General features: G+C 47.0%; 1 protein-coding gene across 1 annotated transcript in view; it reads right to left on the minus strand.

Annotated features, from left to right (window-relative positions):
* LOC143281068 (chitinase-3-like protein 1) overlaps nt 1-22,500 on the minus strand; it is a 37,512-nt gene that overhangs the window by 10,764 nt on the left and 4,248 nt on the right. Inside the window, exons 2-9 of the mRNA XM_076585992.1 lie at nt 20,934-20,985; nt 15,397-15,583; nt 11,756-12,008; nt 10,894-11,018; nt 8,740-8,863; nt 7,033-7,218; nt 4,409-4,528; nt 1,601-1,764 (exon numbers count right to left, since the gene is read on the minus strand). Of these exons, the coding sequence (XP_076442107.1) occupies nt 1,601-1,764; nt 4,409-4,528; nt 7,033-7,218; nt 8,740-8,863; nt 10,894-11,018; nt 11,756-12,008; nt 15,397-15,583; nt 20,934-20,985 (1,211 nt within the window). The remainder of the gene's footprint in view (nt 1-1,600; nt 1,765-4,408; nt 4,529-7,032; nt 7,219-8,739; nt 8,864-10,893; nt 11,019-11,755; nt 12,009-15,396; nt 15,584-20,933; nt 20,986-22,500) is intronic.

Here is a 22,500-nt window from a genome sequence, read left to right on the forward strand (position 1 = left end):
GTGTAATGGGCTTAAAATAAATGGGAAGACTGGGACCACACACCTTGCATCTGGAGCAATCAGTATGAAAACCAAACTCCGCATCCCCAACTACAATGTGAAGTCAGTTCTGCTCTACATATGCGAGACATGGCGGACAACACAGACGATGCAGCAGAAGATTCAGACATTCTTCAACACCTGTCTGAGGCGCATCTATAAGATCCGATGGCAGGAGAAGATCCGAAACGAAGATCTGTGGGAGAGAGCGGGACAGGAACCAGTGGCCAAGCAGATACTGCGGAGGAAGTGTGGCTGGATCGGACACACCCTCAGGAAGCCAGCGTCCAGCATCACACGCCAAGCCCTGACCTGGAACCCGCAGGGAAAGAGGAAGAGAGGCCGGCCTCGCAACAGCTGGAGGCGAGACACCGAGGCAGAGCTGATGCAGCAAGGGACCAACTGGACTGGAATGGCCAGAACAGCCCAGAACAGAGTGCGATGGCGAGGGGTCGTTGATGGCCTATGCTCCACCAGAAGCGATGGGCATAACGAATAAATGATGGGACCACACAGAGTATCAGCCACTTCGGTGTGCTGCTCTATTTTCCTGACCAACACTGCCTGCTTGACGCCGGGATGACATTAGGACAGGAAGCGTAGAGTACAACCTTGTCACGTTGTCCCAAACCTAAATGGACCTCCACAGCAGCATCGTCGTCATCGTCATCCTCCTTATTCATCATCAATATTAAACAAAAAACACAGACACAGACACACAGAGACACACACTGACATACAGACAGACAGACAGACAGACAGACAGACAGACACAGACACAGACACACACACACACACACACACACACACACACACACACACACACACACACACACAAAATGGCCTTTCATGCCCTGCTCTCATAGTGACCTCAGTTTCGATACCCCTCCACTTCCGCGCTTGGGATTAATCTTGTCGAGGTCTTCAGTGTCGGCGGGTTCATGGGGGCCTGTTATTTGAGGGACGTGGTGGCGGTCTCCACTCTAGAGGAGACGCTCACTCAGTCTGGCTCCGAGACGAAGCCATTATTGTCGTTAGTAGGGGGCTTAGTAAGTGGTGTCCTAGGGACGTTAAACCAGAAGAGGCACTACCGAACACCACTGAAGTGACTCAGCAGCAGTGCAGGGTCTCCTCTGGTGTGTAGCTTCCTGGCGACCTAACATCGATGGTTCCTGTGGACTGCCGGCACCAGGACTGTGACAGACGAACCCGGGTGTGGCTGTATATGAGAGGGGGGCAGGGGGGAGCGGGGGGGTGGGGGTGGGGGTGGGGGGGCCGGGGACTCGGAATGAGCGGCGTGAGAGTGATGTCACTGAAACGGTGCAGATGATGGGGCAGCAAAAAACAACAACAAAACAAACAAAAAACCCCAACAAAACAGGCCAGCAGACCAACCACCAAACATATCACTACACACAGACCACCCAGAAAAACAACAATCAGTCCACAGAACAAACAAACAGACCACCATACATACACACCACCGAACAAACAAGCAAACAGACAGACAAACAAGCAGACTGACAGACAGACAGACAAAGAAAGAACCAGGCAGACTGACGGGGCGGGGCGGGGACAGTTCTGGAAGCCCGGGTTGTTGAGCTCAGCGTTGATGGCGTGCAGCAGTGGGTAGGGCCCCCTCCCACACACCCTGCCCGAAAAGTCATCCAGGTCCAGAGCCCACACCATCACACCCCCGTACCCCTGCTGCTTGATGTAGCACGTCTGCACACACACACACACACACACACACACACACACACACACACACACACACACACACACACAAGTTTCAAGTTTCAAATTTCAAGTTTTAATTATCCTTTCACTCCTACTGGAGTATGGAGGATTACTGCAAAATAATCTTTTCATGCCCAGAACAAACATTTCCAAATACACAACAATGTCACATAAAAGTTGAGAAAAAACAAATGTCTTTTAACCCCAAAAGTATTGCTAGGCAACATGTGCAAATCTAATCATCTTACAGCTAAAATGATTTTTTGCCTCCTCTGAGCATATTACAAAAATTAAAAGCCGATTTTGGAGACAAATATTTTTTAGGAACATATCTATTTCGTAACTGATCATAACTGGGACATTCCATTATAAAATGAAACTCATCACCAATCACAGACATGTTACAAACCTTACAAAGCCGTAACTCTCGTGGTATGCCTTTGTGTCTCTCTGTTTCTATTTCCAGCTTATGATTATTACTTCGAAATCTGAAGAAGCTGATAAAGTAATTATCAGGCATTTGACATATATTTTTCTCTACCAAGTCCACACACACACACAGAGTTCAAGATTCAAGGTGTCCTTTCCTTTCACCCCTTTTACAAAAAACAGAACCAAACAAACATGAAAAAGGAACTAATTACTGAACTGTGAACATCACTCACATAGTGATAACAACGTCAGATTCTGAAAATGCGTTCGCATACCAAAACAATATCTCAAACTGCTGAGGAATATTTCGAAGAGACTAACGATAAAGCCACCTCTTACACTGGTGTCGAAATAGTTTTAAGTATGAAGCTGAGCTGATCGATTTAATCTAAAAGTTATATTTTTCCTAACAGATATTTGCCATCACACACACACACACATTTGACTCAGGAGTTTCCAGTTTTTAGAACTAAATCTCCAAATGGAAGTACAGTACCTTCCAGGGAGACATAAGCAGACCGAAACTGGACCTGAACCCTGATCAAAGATGTACACTGGATCACAAGGCCAACGCCTGACCGATACTGCCATTTGTCTGTTTGCACCACGCTATACTGAATGATGTTATATATCAATACATCTCAGTTTTTTGTGTGTGTTATCTTTGCAGTGTAGTCACGGTCATGGCAATAGAATAAGCCTTTGACCTTTTATAAACAATGGATTAAAAACCCATCAACACACAGAGAGTGTGGCACAAATACATACATAAAAAGAATGCATTTGTCAGGCGATATATTGTTTGAATGCCTGAAAGCAGACGCATTCTATCTCTTGAAGTATACGTTGCCCAGTATGCTAAAATGCTGTTCAAGGGCTTGAAACAAGTACAGCTATTTACAATAATTATTTCCCACGCCTGCTTAAGTCACACCAAGACTGCTGTGCCATTAACACAAAAAGCATGAACGACACTGCTCCTGCCACTGTTGTGTGTCACCTTGTGTGTCACGGTTAGTGGTGAATGTGTAGTGTGTCACCTTGTGTGTCACGGTCGGTGGTGAATGTGTAGTGTGTCACCTTGTGTGTCACGGTTGGTGGTGAATGTGCAGTGTGCCACCTTGTGTGTCACGGTTGGTGGTGAATGTGTAGTGTGCCACCTTGTGTGTCACGGTTGGTGGTGAATGTGTAGTGTGCCACCTTGTGTGTCACGGTCGGTGGTGAATGTGTAGTGTGCCACCTTGTGTGTCACGGTTGGTGGTGAATGTGTAGTGTGTCACCTTGTGTGTCACGGTTGGTGGTGAATGTGTAGTGTGCCACCTTGTGTGTCACAGTCGGTGGTGAATGTGTAGTGTGTCACCTTGTGTGTCACGGTTGGTGGTGAATGTGTAGTGTGCCACCTTGTGTGTCACTGTTGGTGGTGAATGTGTAGTGTGTCACCTTGTGTGTCACAGTTGGTGGTGAATGTGTAGTGTGCCACCTTGTGTGTCACGGTCGGTGGTGAATGTGTAGTGTGTCACCTTGTGTGTCACGGTTGGTGGTGAATGTGTAGTGTGTCACCTTGTGTGTCACGGTTGGTGGTGAATGTGTAGTGTGTCACCTTGTGTGTCACGGTCGGTGGTGAATGTGTAGTGTGTCACCTTGTGTGTCACGGTTGGTGGTGAATGTGTAGTGTGTCACCCTCTGTGTCAAGGTTGGTGGCGAATGTGTAGTGTGTCACCTTGTGTGTCAGGTTGGTGGTGAATGTGTAGTGTGTCATCTTGTGTGTCGGGTTGTTGGTGAACGTGTAGTGTGTCATCGTGTGTGTCAGGGTTGTTGGTGAATGTGTAGTGTGTCACTTTCTGTGTCACGTTTGGTTGTGAATGTGTAGTGTGTCACTTTCTGTGTCACGGTTGGTGGTGAATGTGTAGTGTGTCACCTTGTTTGTCACGGTTGTGGTGATTGTGTAGTGTGTCACCTTGTGTGTCACGGTTGGTGGTGAATATGTAGTGTGTCACCTTGTGTGTCAGGGTTGGTGGTGAATATGTAGTGTGTCACCTTGTGTGTCAGGGTTGGTGGTGAATGTGTAGTGTGTCACCTTTTGTGTCACGGTTGGTGGTGAATATGTAGTGTGTCACCTTGTGTGTCACGGTTGGTGGTGAATGTGTAGTGTGCCACCTTGTGTGTCAGGGTTGTTGGTGAATGTGTAGTGTGTCACCTTCTGTGTCAGGGTGTGTTCGTCCTCCCCCCCCACCCACTGGTCGCCCTTGGTGACGTAACGCACGGCCTGTTCCACGTCATCATGGACCTGTCCCCCGTTCTGCAGCATCTGGCAGATCTGAAAGAATGATGATGATAATGATGATGATGATGATGATGGTGATAATAATAATAATAATAATAATAATAATAATAATAATAATAACATAAGAAGAAGAAGAAGAAGAAGAATGATGATGATGACGACGACGACGGCGATGATGATGACAACACTATTACAACAACGATTACTACAACTACTACTATATCTACAACAACAACAACAGCAACTACTACTACTACTACTGATAACAGTAGCATGTCATAGGCGTAAGAACAACACTAGATTTATTTAAAGACTGACAATTCATTTAAAGACTGACTGATAACAATGACGAATAAATGAATGAATGAATGAATTACTACTACTACTACTGCTGCTGCTGCTGCTGCTGCTGCTACTACTACTACTACTACTACTACTGCTACTACTACTACTACTACTACTACTACTACTACTACTACTGCATGTTTATGACGCTAATACAAATTGTGCAGAAACCATCAAAGTGCTCCACACACCCTTTCACACTCATGCACAATTCTGAAACGAACAGGTGACAGACCGACCTTCAAAACACATGTACATACAGGACCAGGAAAACTGCACGGAAATGACTAATTGACTAAACTTTCGACACGTCACTGACTGAATTAACTTTGGGACTTTACTGATCGACTAAACTTTGGCACCTCACTAATCGACTAAACCTTGGCATTTTACTGATTGACTAAATTTTGACTCCATATTGACTAAGAGTTGGGCTCTATACTGATTGACTAAACTTTGGCTCTTTACTGATTGACTAAACTTTGGCTCCATATTGACAAAACGTTGGCACTTTACTGATTGACAAAACTCTGGCTCCTTACAAATTGACTAAACTTTGGCTCCATATTGACTAAACTTTGGCATTTTACTGACTGACTAAACTTTCGACACTTTACTGGGTGACAACTGTGGACACTTTACTGGGTGACTCTGCTGTGGACACTTTACTGGGTGACAACTGTGGACACTTTACTGGGTGACTGAACTGTGGACACTTTACTGGGTGACTGAACTGTGGACACTTTACTGGGTGACAACTGTGGACACTTTACTGGGTGACTCTGCTGTGGACACTTTACTGGGTGACAACTGTGGACACTTTACTGGGTGACTGAACTGTGGACACTTTACTGACTGACTCAGCTGTGGACACTTTACTGGGTGACTGAACTGTGGACACTTTACTTGGTGACACAACTGTGGACACTTTACTGGGTGACTCAGCTGTGGACACTTTACTGGGTGACTGAACTGTGGACACTTTACTGGGTGACTCAGCTGTGGACACTTTACTGAGTGACTCAGCTGTGGACACTTTACTGGGTGACTGAACTGTGGACACTTTACTGAGTGACTCTGCTGTGGACACTTTACTGGGTGACTCAGCTGTGGACACTTTATTGGGTGACTCAACTGTGAACATTTTACTGGGTGACTCAGCTGTGGACACTTTACTGAGTGAATTAACTGTGGACACTTCACTGGGTGACTCAGCTGTGGACACTTTACTGGGTGACTCAGCTGTGGACACTTTACTGGGTGACTCAACCGTGGACACTTTACTGGGTGACTCAGCTGTGGACACTTTACTGAGTGACTCAGCTGTGGACAATTTACTGACTCAGCTGTGGACACTTTACTGGGTGACTGAACTGTGGACACTTTACTGGGTGACTCAGCTGTGGACACTTTACTGGGTGACTGAACTGTGGACACTTTACTGGGTGACTCAGCTGTGGACACTTCACTGGGTGACTCAGCTGTGGACACTTCACTGGGTGACTCAGCTGTGGACACTTTACTGGGTGACTCAGCTGTGGACACTTTACTGGGTGACTCAGCTGTGGACACTTTACTGGGTGACTCAGCTGTGGACACTTTACTGGGTGACTCAACTGTGGACACTTTACTGACTCAGCTGTGAACACTTTACTGGGTGACTGAACTGTGGACACTTTACTGGGTGACTCAACTGTGAACACTTTACTGAGTGACTCTGCTGTGGACACTTTACTGACTGACTCAACTGTGGACACTTTACTGGGTGACTCAGCTGTGGACACTTCACTGGGTGACTCAACTGTGGACACTTTACTGGGTGACTCAACTGTGGACACTTTACTGGGTGACTCAGCTGTGGACACTTTACTGGGTGACTCAACTGTGAACACTTTACTGAGTGACTCTGCTGTGGACACTTTACTGACTGACTCAACTGTGGACACTTTACTGGGTGACTCAGCTGTGGACACTTCACTGGGTGACTCAGCTGTGGACACTTTACTGGGTGACTCAGCTGTGGACACTTTACTGGGTGACTCAGCTGTGGACACTTTACTGGGTGACTCAGCTGTGGACACTTTACTGGGTGACTCAACTGTGGACACTTTACTGGGTGACTGAACTGTGGACATTTTACTGGGTGACTTAACATCGGACACATCACAGACTGACCAAAGTGTCGTCACTACCTCAGAATAGGCCAGGAAGCCATTGGCCTGGGTGTACTGGCCGGCGTTTCCGGCCTGTCTAGCGGCGGCGTTGAGGCCGTTCTGTGAGGGGCTGTTCAGCGTAAAACTGCGTCCATAGGTGGGCACGCCCACGTTCAGCTTGCTGGGTGAGGCCCCTTTCTGCACCCAGTACTTGGTGACGAAATCCTGGAGAGCAACATGAAGAAGTCATGATGATGTTGTCTGATACCATACCATACCATGTCAATGACCGTACCATACCATACGATGCCATGTCGTACTATACTTCACACACACTTCTATACCCTGTCATACAGTGATGACGATATCATAATCTAATCTCACTCGATGCGACACGATATAATACCATATCACGCCCTAATATGCCATGCTATACCATATATTGCCATACCATGACATGCCAAACCATATCATTCGCCGCCACATCACAAAGCATACCACAATGTATAATACCAGACCATATAATACAACAATGATGATGTTCTTTAATACCATTCGGTTTGATCCGATGGGATGCTATAGTACATCTCATGCCATGCCATGCCATGCCACGACGCGAGAAGACACGACACGATAAGATAGGAAGTCATACAATAAGACACGATAAGATAGGATGTCATACAATACGACACGATAAGATAGGAAGTCATACAATACGACACGATAAGATAGGAAGTCATAAAATACGACACGATAAGATAGGAAGTCATAAAATACGACACGATAAGATAGGATGTCATACGACACGATAAGATAGGAAGTCATAAAATACGACACGATAAGATAGGAAGTCATAAAATACGACACGATAAGATAGGATATCACACAGTACGACACGATAAGATCGGAAGTCATTCCCAGGAGGTGGACAGCGGCTGTCCTCTATCCAGACTTGAGTGTTCTGTGGGTTTAAATGGGAAGACTGGCACCACACAGTCCAGTATCGTCAACTTCACGGATGCATCTTTGTCGGGGATTGCTAAAATTTCCTGACGACACTGCAAGTGTTTGAATCTCTCGGGCCTACTTAGCGCCTGGGTATCATTATGAAAGGAATCGAAGAGTACAGCCTTGTCACGTAGTCCCAAACCTACACTGGACTTCCATATAGAATCGCAACATCGTCCTCCTCCCCCATCATCATCATCATTACTGAAACAAAACATTGTCTCATGTTCTGTGGCCCTTCATGCCCTGCATTTATAGCTGACCTCAGCTGGTGAGTCCTGTCAAAGTCTTCGGTGACGGCACATTCATGGAGGACGTGATGGCGGTCTCCACTCTGGGTGGAGACGCTCGCTCAGTCTGACTCTGCGACTAAAAATCATTATTGTCGTCAGCAGAGGGCTCAGTAGGTGGTGACCTTTGTACGTTCATTCATAACAGGTACTCCTGAAACATCACTGACTCAGCAGCACTGCAGGGTCTCCTCTAGTGTGTGGCCTCCTGACGACCTAGCATTAGTAGTTCCCTAAGGACTGGCGACAATGGGACTGCGACAGACGAACCGGGGTGTGGCCCACACATACCCCACAGACCCCCTCTCCCCCCCCCCCCCAAGAAAAAAAAGAAAAGAAAAGAAAGAAAGAAAAAAAAAAAAGAAAAGAAAAAAAACCCTCAACAGCAGCACAAGGCCTTGCTGTGAACACTGCCTCAGGTCCCCAGGACCCCAGACCCGACACGCACCACGTTCAGGTACCGCTGATCGCCAGTCTCCGAGGCGCGGGGGAACAGGGCCGAGTGGTGACCCGTGAACGTCTCCCACGAACCGTGAAGGTCGTACGTCATCAGGTTGATGAAGTCCAGGTATCTGTAACGTGCGGAAACCACTTACATAAACGACGCAAACGACAACATGACGCGGGTTGTAACTGTGTTGAAACAACTATCAGCTGGGGTGCTTGATGGCGGAACACGGGCTGACAGTCGTGCTGCTATCCTCGCGGCTGTAGTCGTCTTCATCGTCAGCGTCATTGTCGTCGACGCGTCGTCCGTCGTCATCATGGTTATTTCACGGTCTTCGTCGTCAACGTCATCGTTGTTATCTGTGTCGCTGTCCTCATCGTGATCATGATCATGTTCAGTAACCATCACCACCGCCACTACCACCACCACCACCATCACCACCACCACAACCATCAGCATCATAACCGCCACCATCACCACCATCACTACCACCACCACCACCACCATCACCATCACCACCACCACCACCACCACCACCATCACCATCACCACCACCACCACTACCATCACCATCATCACCACCACCACTACCATCACCACCACCACCACCAACAACAACATAACCAGCACCACTACCATCACCACCACCACTACCACCACCACAACAACAACAACAGCGATAACAGCACCAGCAACAACAACAACGACAATAACAGCAACAGCGACAACAACAATAACAACAGCGACAGCAGCAACAACAACAACAGCAACATAGGCATCATCAACAACAACAACATCGACAACAACAACAATGACAACAACAACAACATAACAACAACAGTGGCAACAACAATAGCAACAGCAACAACAACAACAGCGACAACTACACAAAAACAGCAACAGCGACAACAACAACAGCGACAATAAAAACACCACAAGCAGCAGCAACAACAACACAAATAGCAGCAGCAACAACAGCAACAGCGACAACAGCAACAACATCGAAAACAACAACAATGACAACAACAACAACATAACAACAACAGTGGCAAAAACAATAGCAGCAGCAACAACAACAACAGCGACAACTACACAACAACAACAACAACAACGACAACAACAGCGACAACAGCAATAACAACAATGACAACACCAATAGCAGCAGCAGCAACAACAACAATAACAACAACAAAAATAGCAACAGCGACAACAACAACAGCGACAATAACAACACCACTAGCAGCAGCAACAACAATACCACAAGCAGCAGCAACAACAACACAAATAGCAGCAGCGACAACAACAACAGCGACAACAGCGACAACAACAACAACAGGGACAACAACAATAGGAAAACGACCGCACTGATATGATCTTCACATATATCTTGCATTCAACACACTCAGTCGGGTATGCGCCCCGTCAACAGCTAGCGACCCACAGTGGAGGCCCACAGCTAGAGACCCACAGTGAGAGGCCCACAATAAGAGGCCCATTGCTAGAGGCCCACAGTCACAGGCCCACAGCAAGAAGCCCACAATAAGAGGCCCACAGCTAGAGGTTCACAGTGAGAGGCCCACAGCTAGAGGCCCACAGCAAGAGGCCCACAGCTAGAGGCTCACAGTGAGAGGCCCACAGCTAGAGGCCCACAGCAAGAGGCCCACAGCTAGAGGCTCACAGTGAGAGGCCCACAGCAAGAGGCCCACAGTGAGAGACCCACAATAAGAGGCCCACAGTGAGAGGCCCACAATCAGACGCCCACATTGAGAGGCCCACAATAAGAGGCCCACAGTGAGAGGCCCACAATCAGAGGCCCACAGCTAGAGGCCCACAATAAGAGGCCCACAGTGAGAGGCCCACAATCAGAGGCCCATAGTGAGAGGCCCACAGCTAGAGGCCCACAGTGAGAGGCCCACAATAAGAGGCCCACAGCTAGAGGCCCATAGTGAGAGGCCCACAATGAGATGCCCACAGTGAGAGGCCCACAATAAGAGGCCCACAGCTAGAGGCCCACAGTAAGAGGCCCACAATAAGAGGCCCACAGTGAGAGGCCCAGATGAGGCCAACAGCGAGAGGCCCACAGTGAGAGGCCCACAGTTAGAGACCAACAAACAGAGGCCAACAGAGACAGGCGGACAGTGAGAGGCAGGTGACCTGTTCAGCTGTGGCACATCGTATGCAGTATCCACGTTGTCCTTGCCAGAAGCCACAGCGGCCGTCAGCAGTAGTTCTGGCTGTCCGCTCCCTGCTGCCTCCCTCTGGAACGCCTGCCTCAGCTCCTGTGTGCACGTCATCATCATCATCATCATCAACAACATCAGCATCAGCATCATCATCATCATCATTATCATCATCAGCATCAGCAGCATCAGCATCTTCGTCGTCATCATCATCATCATCATCGCCATCGTCGTCATCATCATCACCATTATCGTCATCATCATCATCGTCGCCATCATCATCATCATCATCATCGTAGTCGTCGTCATCATCGTCGTCGTCGTCATCAACATCGTCATCATCACCACCATCATCACTATCATCTTCTTCATCATCATCATCGTCGTCAGACATCATTTCAATCATCACCATTCACATCACCATTATCATCCTTCTTTCAATGATGATGATGATGATGATTCCTTTATCATCTCACCCGAATGACCAGCGTCCAGACCACCACTCAATGTCAAGTAGTAGGGGTGAAAATACTGAGTGACTGGCATTCGATCCCCAGATTCTCTCGTTCCCTAGCCGGTCACATTACCACTAGGCCACCACTCCTCGTGCCTTGACTTCAACAGTGCATAGCATCAGGCATCAACACACACACACACACACACACACACACACACACACACACACACAAACAACAACAACAACACACAACAACAACGACGACAGCAAGAAAACAACAACAACAACAACAACAACAACAACAACAACAACAACAACACACACACACACACACACACACACACACACACACACACACACACACACACAGAGTACCCACCCTGATAAGGGAGGTAAAGCGGTCCTTGTCACCAGGAGGACTGCCCCTGTTTGCTGGGTACTCCCAATCCAGGTCCAGTCCGTCGAATCCGTTCTTTCTGAGGAAGGCGATCGCTGATTGGATGAACTGAGCACGTGACTGCGGGGAAGCCACCATGGCGGTGAAGGGTCCAGACCCCATGTTCCACCCTCCCAACCCCAGCAGGGTCTTCATGGCCGGGTTCTGTTGTTTCAGTGCCTGGAAACGCTCGTACCTGAAAGATTACACATCGTCCTGCTTTCCATTTCCCCCTTTCTCCCCTGAACAATGCTCATTACTGGTTATGAGTAATTTACTGATTCCCATGGGAAAAGACTACAGGTGAGATGCCCGTTCACCCACACCAAACCGAACTGAAGAGAGGAGAGGTTGTTGAACATTGCTGGAACTCAGTGAAAAGATGGGGCTGTTTCAGGGGCCGCCACATAACGATACCATGAATGTCTTGCCCTGTCAGGCCGTTCCCTCCCCTATGTGTACGTTCAGACATTGTATCGGCCATCAAATGTCGCTCAGCATTCGTGTACGTTCCCTTTAATGCTGTTAATTCTATGCACGTCTCAGTTTGGATATATTCCCATTATTACACTTATATATATCGATATATGTGTGTGAAATTGTGTCTTCGACAACGATCTTCACGACAGGGTCTCTCTCTCTCTCTCTCTCTCTCTCTCTCTCTCTCTCTCTCTCTCACCGACCACACCCTACCTACCTCTACCCTCCTCCCAACGTTTGCAATGTGTCCGTTGAATTACATTGCCCTTCAACCCCACCCCACCCCCCTCCCAACGTTTGCAATGTGTCCGTTAAATTACTTTGCCCTTCAGCCCCCCCTCCCCCTCCCAACGTCTGCAATGTGTCCGTTGAATTACATTGCCCTTCACCGCCCCCCCCCCCCCAACGGTTGCAATGTGTCCGTTGAATTACATTGCCCTTCACCCCCCCCCTCCCAACGTTTGCAATGTGTCCGTTGAATTTACATTGCCCTTCACCCCCCCCCCCCCCAATGGTTGCAATGTGTCCGTTGAATTACATTGCCCTTCACCCCCCCCCTCCCAACGTTTGCAACGTGTCCGTTGAATTTACATTGCCCTTCACCCCCCCCCCCTCCCAACGTTTGCAGTGTGTCCGTTGAATTGCATTGCCCTTCACCCCCCCCCCTCCGAACGGTTGCAATGTGTCCGTTGAATTACATTCCCCTAATCCCCCCCCCCCCCTCCAACGTTTGCAATGTGTCCGTTAAATTACTTTGCCCTTCACCGCCCCCTCCCCACCAACGGTTGCAATGTGTCCGTTGAATTACATTACCCCTCACCCCCCCCTCCCAACGGTTGCAATGTGTCCGTTGAATTACATTGCCCCCCCCCCCCTCCCAACGGTTGCAATGTGTCCGTTGAATTACATTCCCCTAATCCCCCCCCCCTCCAACGTTTGCAATGTGTCCGTTAAATTACTTTGCCCTTCACCGCCCCCTCCCCACCAACGGTTGCAGTGTGTCCGTTGAATTACATTGCCCCCCCCCCCCTCCCAACGGTTGCAATGTGTCCGTTGAATTACATTACCCCTCACCCCCCCCCTCCCAACGGTTGCAATGTGTCCGTTGAATTACATTGCCCTCCCCCCCCCCTCCCAACGGTTGCAATGTGTCCGTTGAATTACATTACCCTTCACCCCCCCCCCTCCCAACGTTTGCAGTGTGTCCGTTGAATTGCATTGCCCTTCACCCCCCTCCCCCTCCCAACGGTTGCAACGTGTCCGTTGAATTGCATTGCCCTTCACCCCCCTCCCCCTCCCAACGGTTGCAACGTGTCCGTTGAATTACATTGCCCTTCACCCCCCTCCCCCTCCCAACGGTTGCAACGTGTCCGTTGAATTACATTGCCCTTCACCCCCCCCCCCAACACCCTCCCAACGTCTGCAATGTGTCCGTTGAATTACATTGCCCTTCGCACACCCCCACCCTCCCAACGTCTGCAATGTGTCCGTTGAATTACATTGCCCTTCACCCCCCCCACCCTCCCAACGTTTGCAATGTGTCCGTTGAATTACACTGCCCTTCACCACGGTTTCAGAAGTGTTTCATGTATGTTCTGGATCAGTCCCCTTCATGTTGTTTATATGTCTTCTATCATCTGTCTGTCCGCCTTTGTGTCTGTCTTCTATCGTCTGTCTGTCCGCCTGTCTGTCCGCCTTTCTGTCTGTCTTCTATCGTCTGTCTGTCCGCCTGTCTGTCTGTCTTCTATCGTCTGTTTATGTGCCTTTTTTTTTCTTTTTTCTTTTTTACATTATAGTTATTATTTATTTATTTATTTATGTAAGCTTATCTATCATTTATTCACCTTTTTTTTTCCTCAAGGCCTGACTAAGCGCGTTGGGTTACGCTGCTGGTCAGGCATCTGCTTGGCAGATGTGGTGTAGCGTATATGGATTTGTCCGAACGCAGTGACGCCTCCTTGAGCTACTGAAACTGAAACTGAAACTTATGTGCCTATCTGTTTTCTATCGTCTGTCTGTCCGCTTGTCTATCTGTCCACCTTTCTGTCTGTCCACGTGTATCGTCTTTCCCTCTCAGACCGGTTGTCTTAAACTCTCTATGTCTGTCTCCTCAACAACGTTATGATATGTGTGTAATTTTTCAGTAACGAAAATTCATTTCCAACACACGTGTTAATTATTGAGTATTGAGTGGAACTTTTGACAAAGTGGCCTCTGCATTTCGCACGGAAATCAGCGCCGAAGAAAACAACTCATGACCAACAGCACCATCATATCACTTCAGACACCAAAAACTGCGGTACATACTTAGAAATACGTCGGCTGTGTCAGATCAGATGAAGGCAAAACAACAGAGACCGTGGCAAGGATTGCTTTAACAACAGTCGCGACAGCACGGAAACTGCAAACCATCCGGGAGACAAACATCAGTCTGTGCACCAACATCAACCCAGTGGTCTCCCTTGCCTTGTCAATCTTCCTCCATGTCTGCGAAACCTGGACGCTCTCAGCACTCATGCAAAGAAAAATCGCGGCAAATAATACGAGATTGTCCAGGAAGATCTTGGGTATGCACTACACAGTTCATGTGGCAAACGAAGAGGTTCACGGCGATATCCGACACCCAACAGCACCCCATGATGACCTCTTCACAGAAACAGAAAGTGGCGTGGACATAGTGGGCTGCAAAGACCATATTACAAGGGGCAGTCAAAGAAAGCCGCAGACGAGGAAGACAGAGGGAGAGGTGGGAAGACAATATCCAAGAATGGGCAGCATGAACCTGGCGGAATGCCAGAGAGCGGTGGAGGATAGAGACAGGTGGAGGACAGTGGTGGCGTTGTCTTCACTGGTGACCCTAAAATCTTCAACACAAGTCGCGGGATAGGGAACAGTAGCTGGTATCGTGCAGAGTCTTCAGGGTCTTTTGAGAACTTTGAAAAGACGAGAACTTCATGCAAAGTGGGCACACCGATACTTATCTATTAGCTTCGAAATTAAGGAATTTTGTCCTGCCTGTCCTGTCTGTCTTGTCTTGTCTCTTTTTGTCTTTCCCTGGACTATCAGGTCTATTTCGTTGCCATGTGTCTAACCTAACTACTCACATGCCCTTGCTCCATGGAGTGGACTCGTCGTTCCACTCAAAGGGGGCGAGTTCATTGCCGTGCAGGGTGGCGAAGGCATAGATGAAGTGAGAGCACAAGGTGGGGTCGACGTTCTCCGGCAGGAACTTGCCCTCCCCAGACCGATACTGGGCCCAGTTGGTGTAGTAACACACTCGGCGTAGCTGGGCTGTGGAGGATGATGATGATGATGACGACAACAACAACGAAATGATAATGATGACAACAACAACAATAACAACAACATAATAATAATGATGATGATGATGATCATAAGAATTATAATAATAATAACAGCAGCAGCAACAACAACAACAACATGATAATGAAGATGATGGTGATAATGATGATGACAACAACAACAACAACAACATAATGATGATGACGACAACAACAACAACATGATGATGATAATTATTATATCATGATAATAATAATAATAATAATAATAATAATAACAACAACAGCAACATTGACAACAACAACAACAATAAAATATAATAATAATAATAATAATAATGATAATAATAATATTAATACCAATAATAATAATAATACAGGCTGATGCTCATACTCCCAGACAGATAGCTCGTGGCGTTGATTAAAAAAACAACAAACAAAAAAACAGTTGCCCACATCCAGCCATGGTAGTGAAGTGGTCATGGTCGCGGAATGACGACTTGAACATCGCGGGATCCAGGCCCATCAGAGAGGGTTTTTTTGTTCTTGTTTTTTGTTGTTGTTGTTGTTGTTGCTGCTGCCCCATCTTCTGCACCGTTTCAGTGGCATTTCTCCCACGCCGCTCATTTAGATTCCCCCATACACGGCCACACCCGGGTTCGTCCTTCGCAGTTCCAGCGTCGGCAGTCCACAGGGAACCATCGATGTTAGGTCGCCAGGAGGCCACACACCAGAAGAGACCCTGCACTGCTGCTGAGTCACTTCGGTGGTGTTCAGTGGTGCCTGTTCTGTTTTGACGTACTTAGGACACCACCTACTAAGCCCCCCTTGTTTTGTTTGGTTTTGTTTGGTTTGGTTTGTGGGGTTTTTTTTTTCGTTTGACCAGCACTGCAGGTGTGTGTATCTCTCAGTCTGGTTGACACGGGGATGCATTATGAGAGTGCACACCTGTCGTCCCCAAGCTAAATGAACCCCATAGTATCATCTTCATCACTCCAATCATCACTCACCGTCGTCGAAATATTGATAATAAAATCTTCTAAATTCTGCCCACCCCCTCCTTAAAACAAGACAAAAAGATATACATAATATAAACACACATGCATCAAGTATAACATTCACGAACATGTGTGTGCACACCCTACACGCACACAAACACTGAAACAAACACGTCCATACAGACACAGACACTGAGACAAACACATCCATACAGACACAGACACTGAAACAAACACATCCATACAGACACAAACACGCACACATCCATACAGACACAAACACTGAGACAAACACATCAATACAGACACAAATAGTGAGACAAACACATCCATACAGACACAAACACTGAGACAAACACATCCATACAGACACAAACACTGAGACAAACACATCCATACAGACACAGACACTGAGACAAACACATCCATACAGACACAAACACTGAGACAAACACATCCATACAGACACAAACACTGAGACAAACACATCCATACAAACACAAATAGTGAGACAAACACATCCATACAGACACAGACACTGAGACAAAAACATCAATACGGACACAAATAGCGAGCCAAACACATCCATACAGACACAAACACTGAGACAAACACATCCATACAGACACAAACACGCAAACAAACACATCCATACAGACACAAACACGCAAACAAACACATCCATACAGACACAGACACTGAGACAAACACATCCATACAGACACAGACACTGAGACAAAAACATCTATACAGACACAAACACTGAGAGAAACACATCCATACAGACACAAACACTGAGACAAACACATCCATACAAACACAAATAGTGAGACAAACACATCAATACAGACACAAATAGCGAGACAAACACATCAATACGGACACAAATAGCGAGACAAACACATCCATACAAACACAAACACTGAGACAAACACATCAATACAGACACAAACACGCAAACAAACACATCCATACAGACACAAACACTGAGACAAACACATCAATACAGACACAAATAGCGAGACAAACACATCCATACAGACACAAACACTGAGACAAACACATCCATACAGACACAAACACGCAAACAAACACATCCATACAGACACAAACACGCAAACAAACACATCCATACAGACACAAACACGGAGACAAACACATCAATACAGACACAAACACGCAAACAAACACATCCATACAGACACAAACACTGAGACAAACACATCCATACAGACACAAACACGCACACATCCATACAGACACAAACACTGAGACAAACACATCAATACAGACACAAATAGTGAGACAAACACATCCATACAGACACAGACACTGAGACAAACACATTCATACAGACACAAACACGAATACAAACACATCCATACAGACACAAACACGCAAACAAACACATCCATACAGACACAAACACTGAGACAAACACATCCATACAGACACAAATACTGAAACAAACACACCCATACAGACACAAACAAGCAAACAAACACACCCATACAGACACAGACACCCGACAAACACATCCATACAGACACAAACACGCAAACAAACACATCCATACAGACACAAACACTGAGACAAACACATCCATACAGACACAAACACGCAAACAAACACATCAATACAGACACAAACACGCAAACAAACACATCCACACAGACACAAACACTGAGACAAACACATCCATACAGACACAAACACTGAGACAAACACATCCATACAGACACAAACACTGAGACAAACACATCCATACAGACACAAACACTGAGACAAACGCATCCACACAGACACAAACACTGAGACAAACACATCCATACAGACACAAACACGCAAACAAACACATCAATACAGACACAAACACTGAGACAAACACATCCATACAGACACAAACACTGAAACAAACACATTCATACAGACACAAACACGCACACATCCATACAGACACAAACACTGAGACAAACACAGCAATACAGACACAAACACTGAGACAAACACATCCATACAGACACAAACACGGAGACAAACACATCCATACAGACACAAACACTGAGACAAACGCATCCATACAGACACAAACACTGAGACAAACACATCCATACAGACACAAACACTGAGACAAACGCATCCATACAGACACAAACACGGAGACAAACACATCCATACAGACACAAACACTGAGACAAACACATCCATACAGACACAAACACGCACACATCAATACAAACACAAACACTGAGACAAACACATCCATACAGACACAAACACTGAGACAAACACATCCATACAGACACAAACACTGAGACAAACACATCAATACAGACACAAATAGCGAGACAAACACATCCATACAGACACAAACACTGAGACAAACACATCCATACAGACACAAACACGCAAACAAACACATCCATACAGACACAAACACGCAAACAAACACATCCATACAGACACAAACACTGAGACAAACACATCCATACAGACACAAATACTGAAACAAACACACCCATACAGACACAAACAAGCAAACAAACACAGCCATACAGACACAGACACCCGACAAACACATCCATACAGACACAAACACGCAAACAAACACATCCATACAGACACAAACACTGAGACAAACGCATCCATACAGACACAAACACTGAAACAAACACAGCCGAACACGCACACTGAGGACCACCAGAAGCCCAAGCAGTACATCTGTCAGTAGGGTGGAGGGCAGAAGGGAGGATGCGTGTCTTGAGAGACTTGAAACTGAACTGGGCAATCCCTATGGAGGAATGAGATGGGCAGTTTTGTCCCCATACCACTGGGGCAAGACTAAGAGTTTTCACTTTCATCAAGGATTGGTCAAGCCTCTTGTATCAGCTGCTAAGCGTGAAGAACTTGAAAGACAGTGGATCGGAAACAAGGGTGGCGGGTGGATGGGTGACAGGACAAAGGGGGTGGGGGTCGGGGTTGGGGGGGGGGGAGATGAGGAATGGTGTGGAGCGGGTGGATGGGTGACAGGACAAAGGGGGTGGTCGGGGTTGGGGGGGGAGGGAGATGAGGAATGGTGTGGGGCGGGTGGATGGGTGACAGGACAAAGGGGGTGGTCGGGGTTGGGGGGGAGATGAGGAATGGGGTGTGGAGCGGGTGGATGGGTGACAGGACAAAGGGGGTGGTCGGGGTTGGGGGAGATGAGGAATGGTGTGTGTGTGTGTGGGGGGGGGGGGTGGGGGTGGGGGTGGGGGGTGGATGGGTGACAGGACAAAGGGGGTGGTCGGGGTTGGAGGGGAGATGAGGAATGGGGTGTGGAGCGGGTGGATGGGTGACAGGACAAAGGGGGTGGTCGGGGTTGGGGGAGATGAGGAATGGTGTCTGTGTGTGTGTGTGTGTGGGGGGGGGGGGATGGGTGACAGGACAAAGGGGGTGGTCGGGGTTGGGGGAAGATGAGGAATGGTGTGGAGCGGGTGGATGGATGACAGGACAAAGGGGGTGGTCGGGGTTGGGGGAAGATGAGGAATGGTGTGGAGCGGGGCGAGGGAGGAAGGGAAGAAAACATGAGGGAGTGAGAGTGAGAAAATGTGTGTACTCTCTATCTCTCTATGCATGTGTGTGTGCGCGTGCACGCGCGTGTGTGTATGTGAGGAACGGGATAATGGATGCACACATTAACAAGCAGAATCACACGCACACGGCGACAACAACAACAACAACAACAACAAAAGACACGAACAGAAGTCGCACATGCTAAAGACCATTTCGTGATTCATATTCTTGACTAAAAAAAAAGTCTCCCTCTCTGCCTGTTTGTCCGCATCTCTCTCTCTCTCTCTCTCTTAGGAGAACATTCAAATGTAATTCAAATTACGTATGTAAACGTTGTAATGTGGTCGAAGATGAAAACCATTTTATAAACAAGGGCAATCGTATGTTCACTTGCTGAAGAATGGTTCTGTTTTCAGTATTAATAAACTCTGCGTTTATATATTTAATGCCCTGTAGATACGACAGGAATACTGTGACCACGATGATGAAATTCAGAATTAATTTACTATGTACAAGAAGCACTTTTGTTTTACAGGTTAAGTTAGTATGTATTTTACATTTTGGTGTCGCCGCGTGATCACCATATTATTGTGTACTTTTGACCTGTTTCTAGAGGCCGGAGGCCAGGAGATTAAAGTTTTGTTCTTGTTCTTGTTCTCTCTCTCTCCCTCCCCCCCTCTCTCTCTACTTTCGTTCAACTTTCAAATTTCATCTATTTAATTTGTTATTCAACGACGAAAGGAACACATGCCAACAGACCATGAAGAAAGGAAGTGAACAGTGACCCACCTTGTGCTGCAGCTGCCAGGACGATTGCCACGAGAAAGCGGAGGGTCAGCATCTGTTGTCATCATGATAATCATGATTAGAAACAACAACAACAATAATGCCGCGATTCTGATGATGATGATGATGATACTAAATACAATAATAATCATCATCGCCCTGATGATGATGATGATGATCATCATCATCATCATCATCATGCTCATTATCATCATGCTCATCATCATCGTTCGTAATCATCACCATGATCATCAATTTATCTGAACAGCGCTCAAATCTTGTACAGAGACAAATCAAAGCGCCGACACACCAGGCATTCACACGCAGAGGCAGCTCTGATTCCGATGAATGGAAGATGAAAGAGAAGTAACTCTGATTCCAATGAATGGAAGATGAAAGAGAAGTAACTCTGATTCCGATGGATGGAGGATGAAAGAGAAGTAACTCTGATTCCAATGGATGGAGGATGAAAGAGAAGTAACTCTGATTCCGATGGATGGAAGATGAAAGAGAAGTAACTCTGATTCCGATGGATGGAAGATGAAAGAGAAGTAACTCTGATTCCGATGAATGGAGGATGAAAGAGAAGTAACTAAATGTCGACAGAAAGCAGAAAGCCGGAGAAACTCAGGACTGATATGCACACGTACAGAGACATATTTTTGACAAGATTAGGACACAAACATTTTTCACGTGCACACACACACACACACACACACACACACACACACACACACCGCGCGCGCGCGCACAGAGTGCAGACGGAGTCACGACAAAAAGTTAACAAAACAAAAGCAAAGGAAAAGGAAGAAAGGCAAAACTCCTTCTCATGCTGTGTCCTTATCTTCCCGTGTGTACAAAACGTACAGATGAAGAAAAGAACCCTTCACGATATGATACAATATCTTACAAAACGATACGATACGATGCGACGCGACGCGACGCGAGACGACGCGAGACGACACGACACGACAAGACACGATGCGATGCTATAAGATACGACACGACACGACACGACACGACACGACGCGATACAATACGACACCACACCACACCACACCACACGACGCGATACGATACGATACGATACGACAAGACACGGTGCGATGTAATGCGATGTAATGCGATGCGATGCGATGCGATGCGATACAATACGACACAACACGACACGACACGACACGACACGACACGACGCAGTGCGAAACGATACGATACGATACGATGCAACGCAAAGGCCACGCAACACAATACGACGCAATACAAAGCAACGCAATGTGACGCAATGCGATACAGTACAACACAGTACAGTACATGGTAGTCAGTGAATCACAGCGCAACACAGCACAATACAGTACAGCACGACACATAACAGAAGAGAACAGTGCAACACAGCACAATACAGTACAGCACAGTACAACACAGTACAGCACAGTACAGCACGACACGTAACAGAAGAGAACAGTGCAACACAGCACAATACAGTACAGCACAGTACAACACAGTACAGCACAGTACAGCACGACACGTAACAGAAGAGAACATAGCAACACAGCACAATACAGTACAGCAC

This window comes from Babylonia areolata, chromosome 1, assembly GCF_041734735.1.
Source record: "Babylonia areolata isolate BAREFJ2019XMU chromosome 1, ASM4173473v1, whole genome shotgun sequence".
Lineage (NCBI taxonomy): Eukaryota > Metazoa > Mollusca > Gastropoda > Neogastropoda > Buccinidae > Babylonia > Babylonia areolata.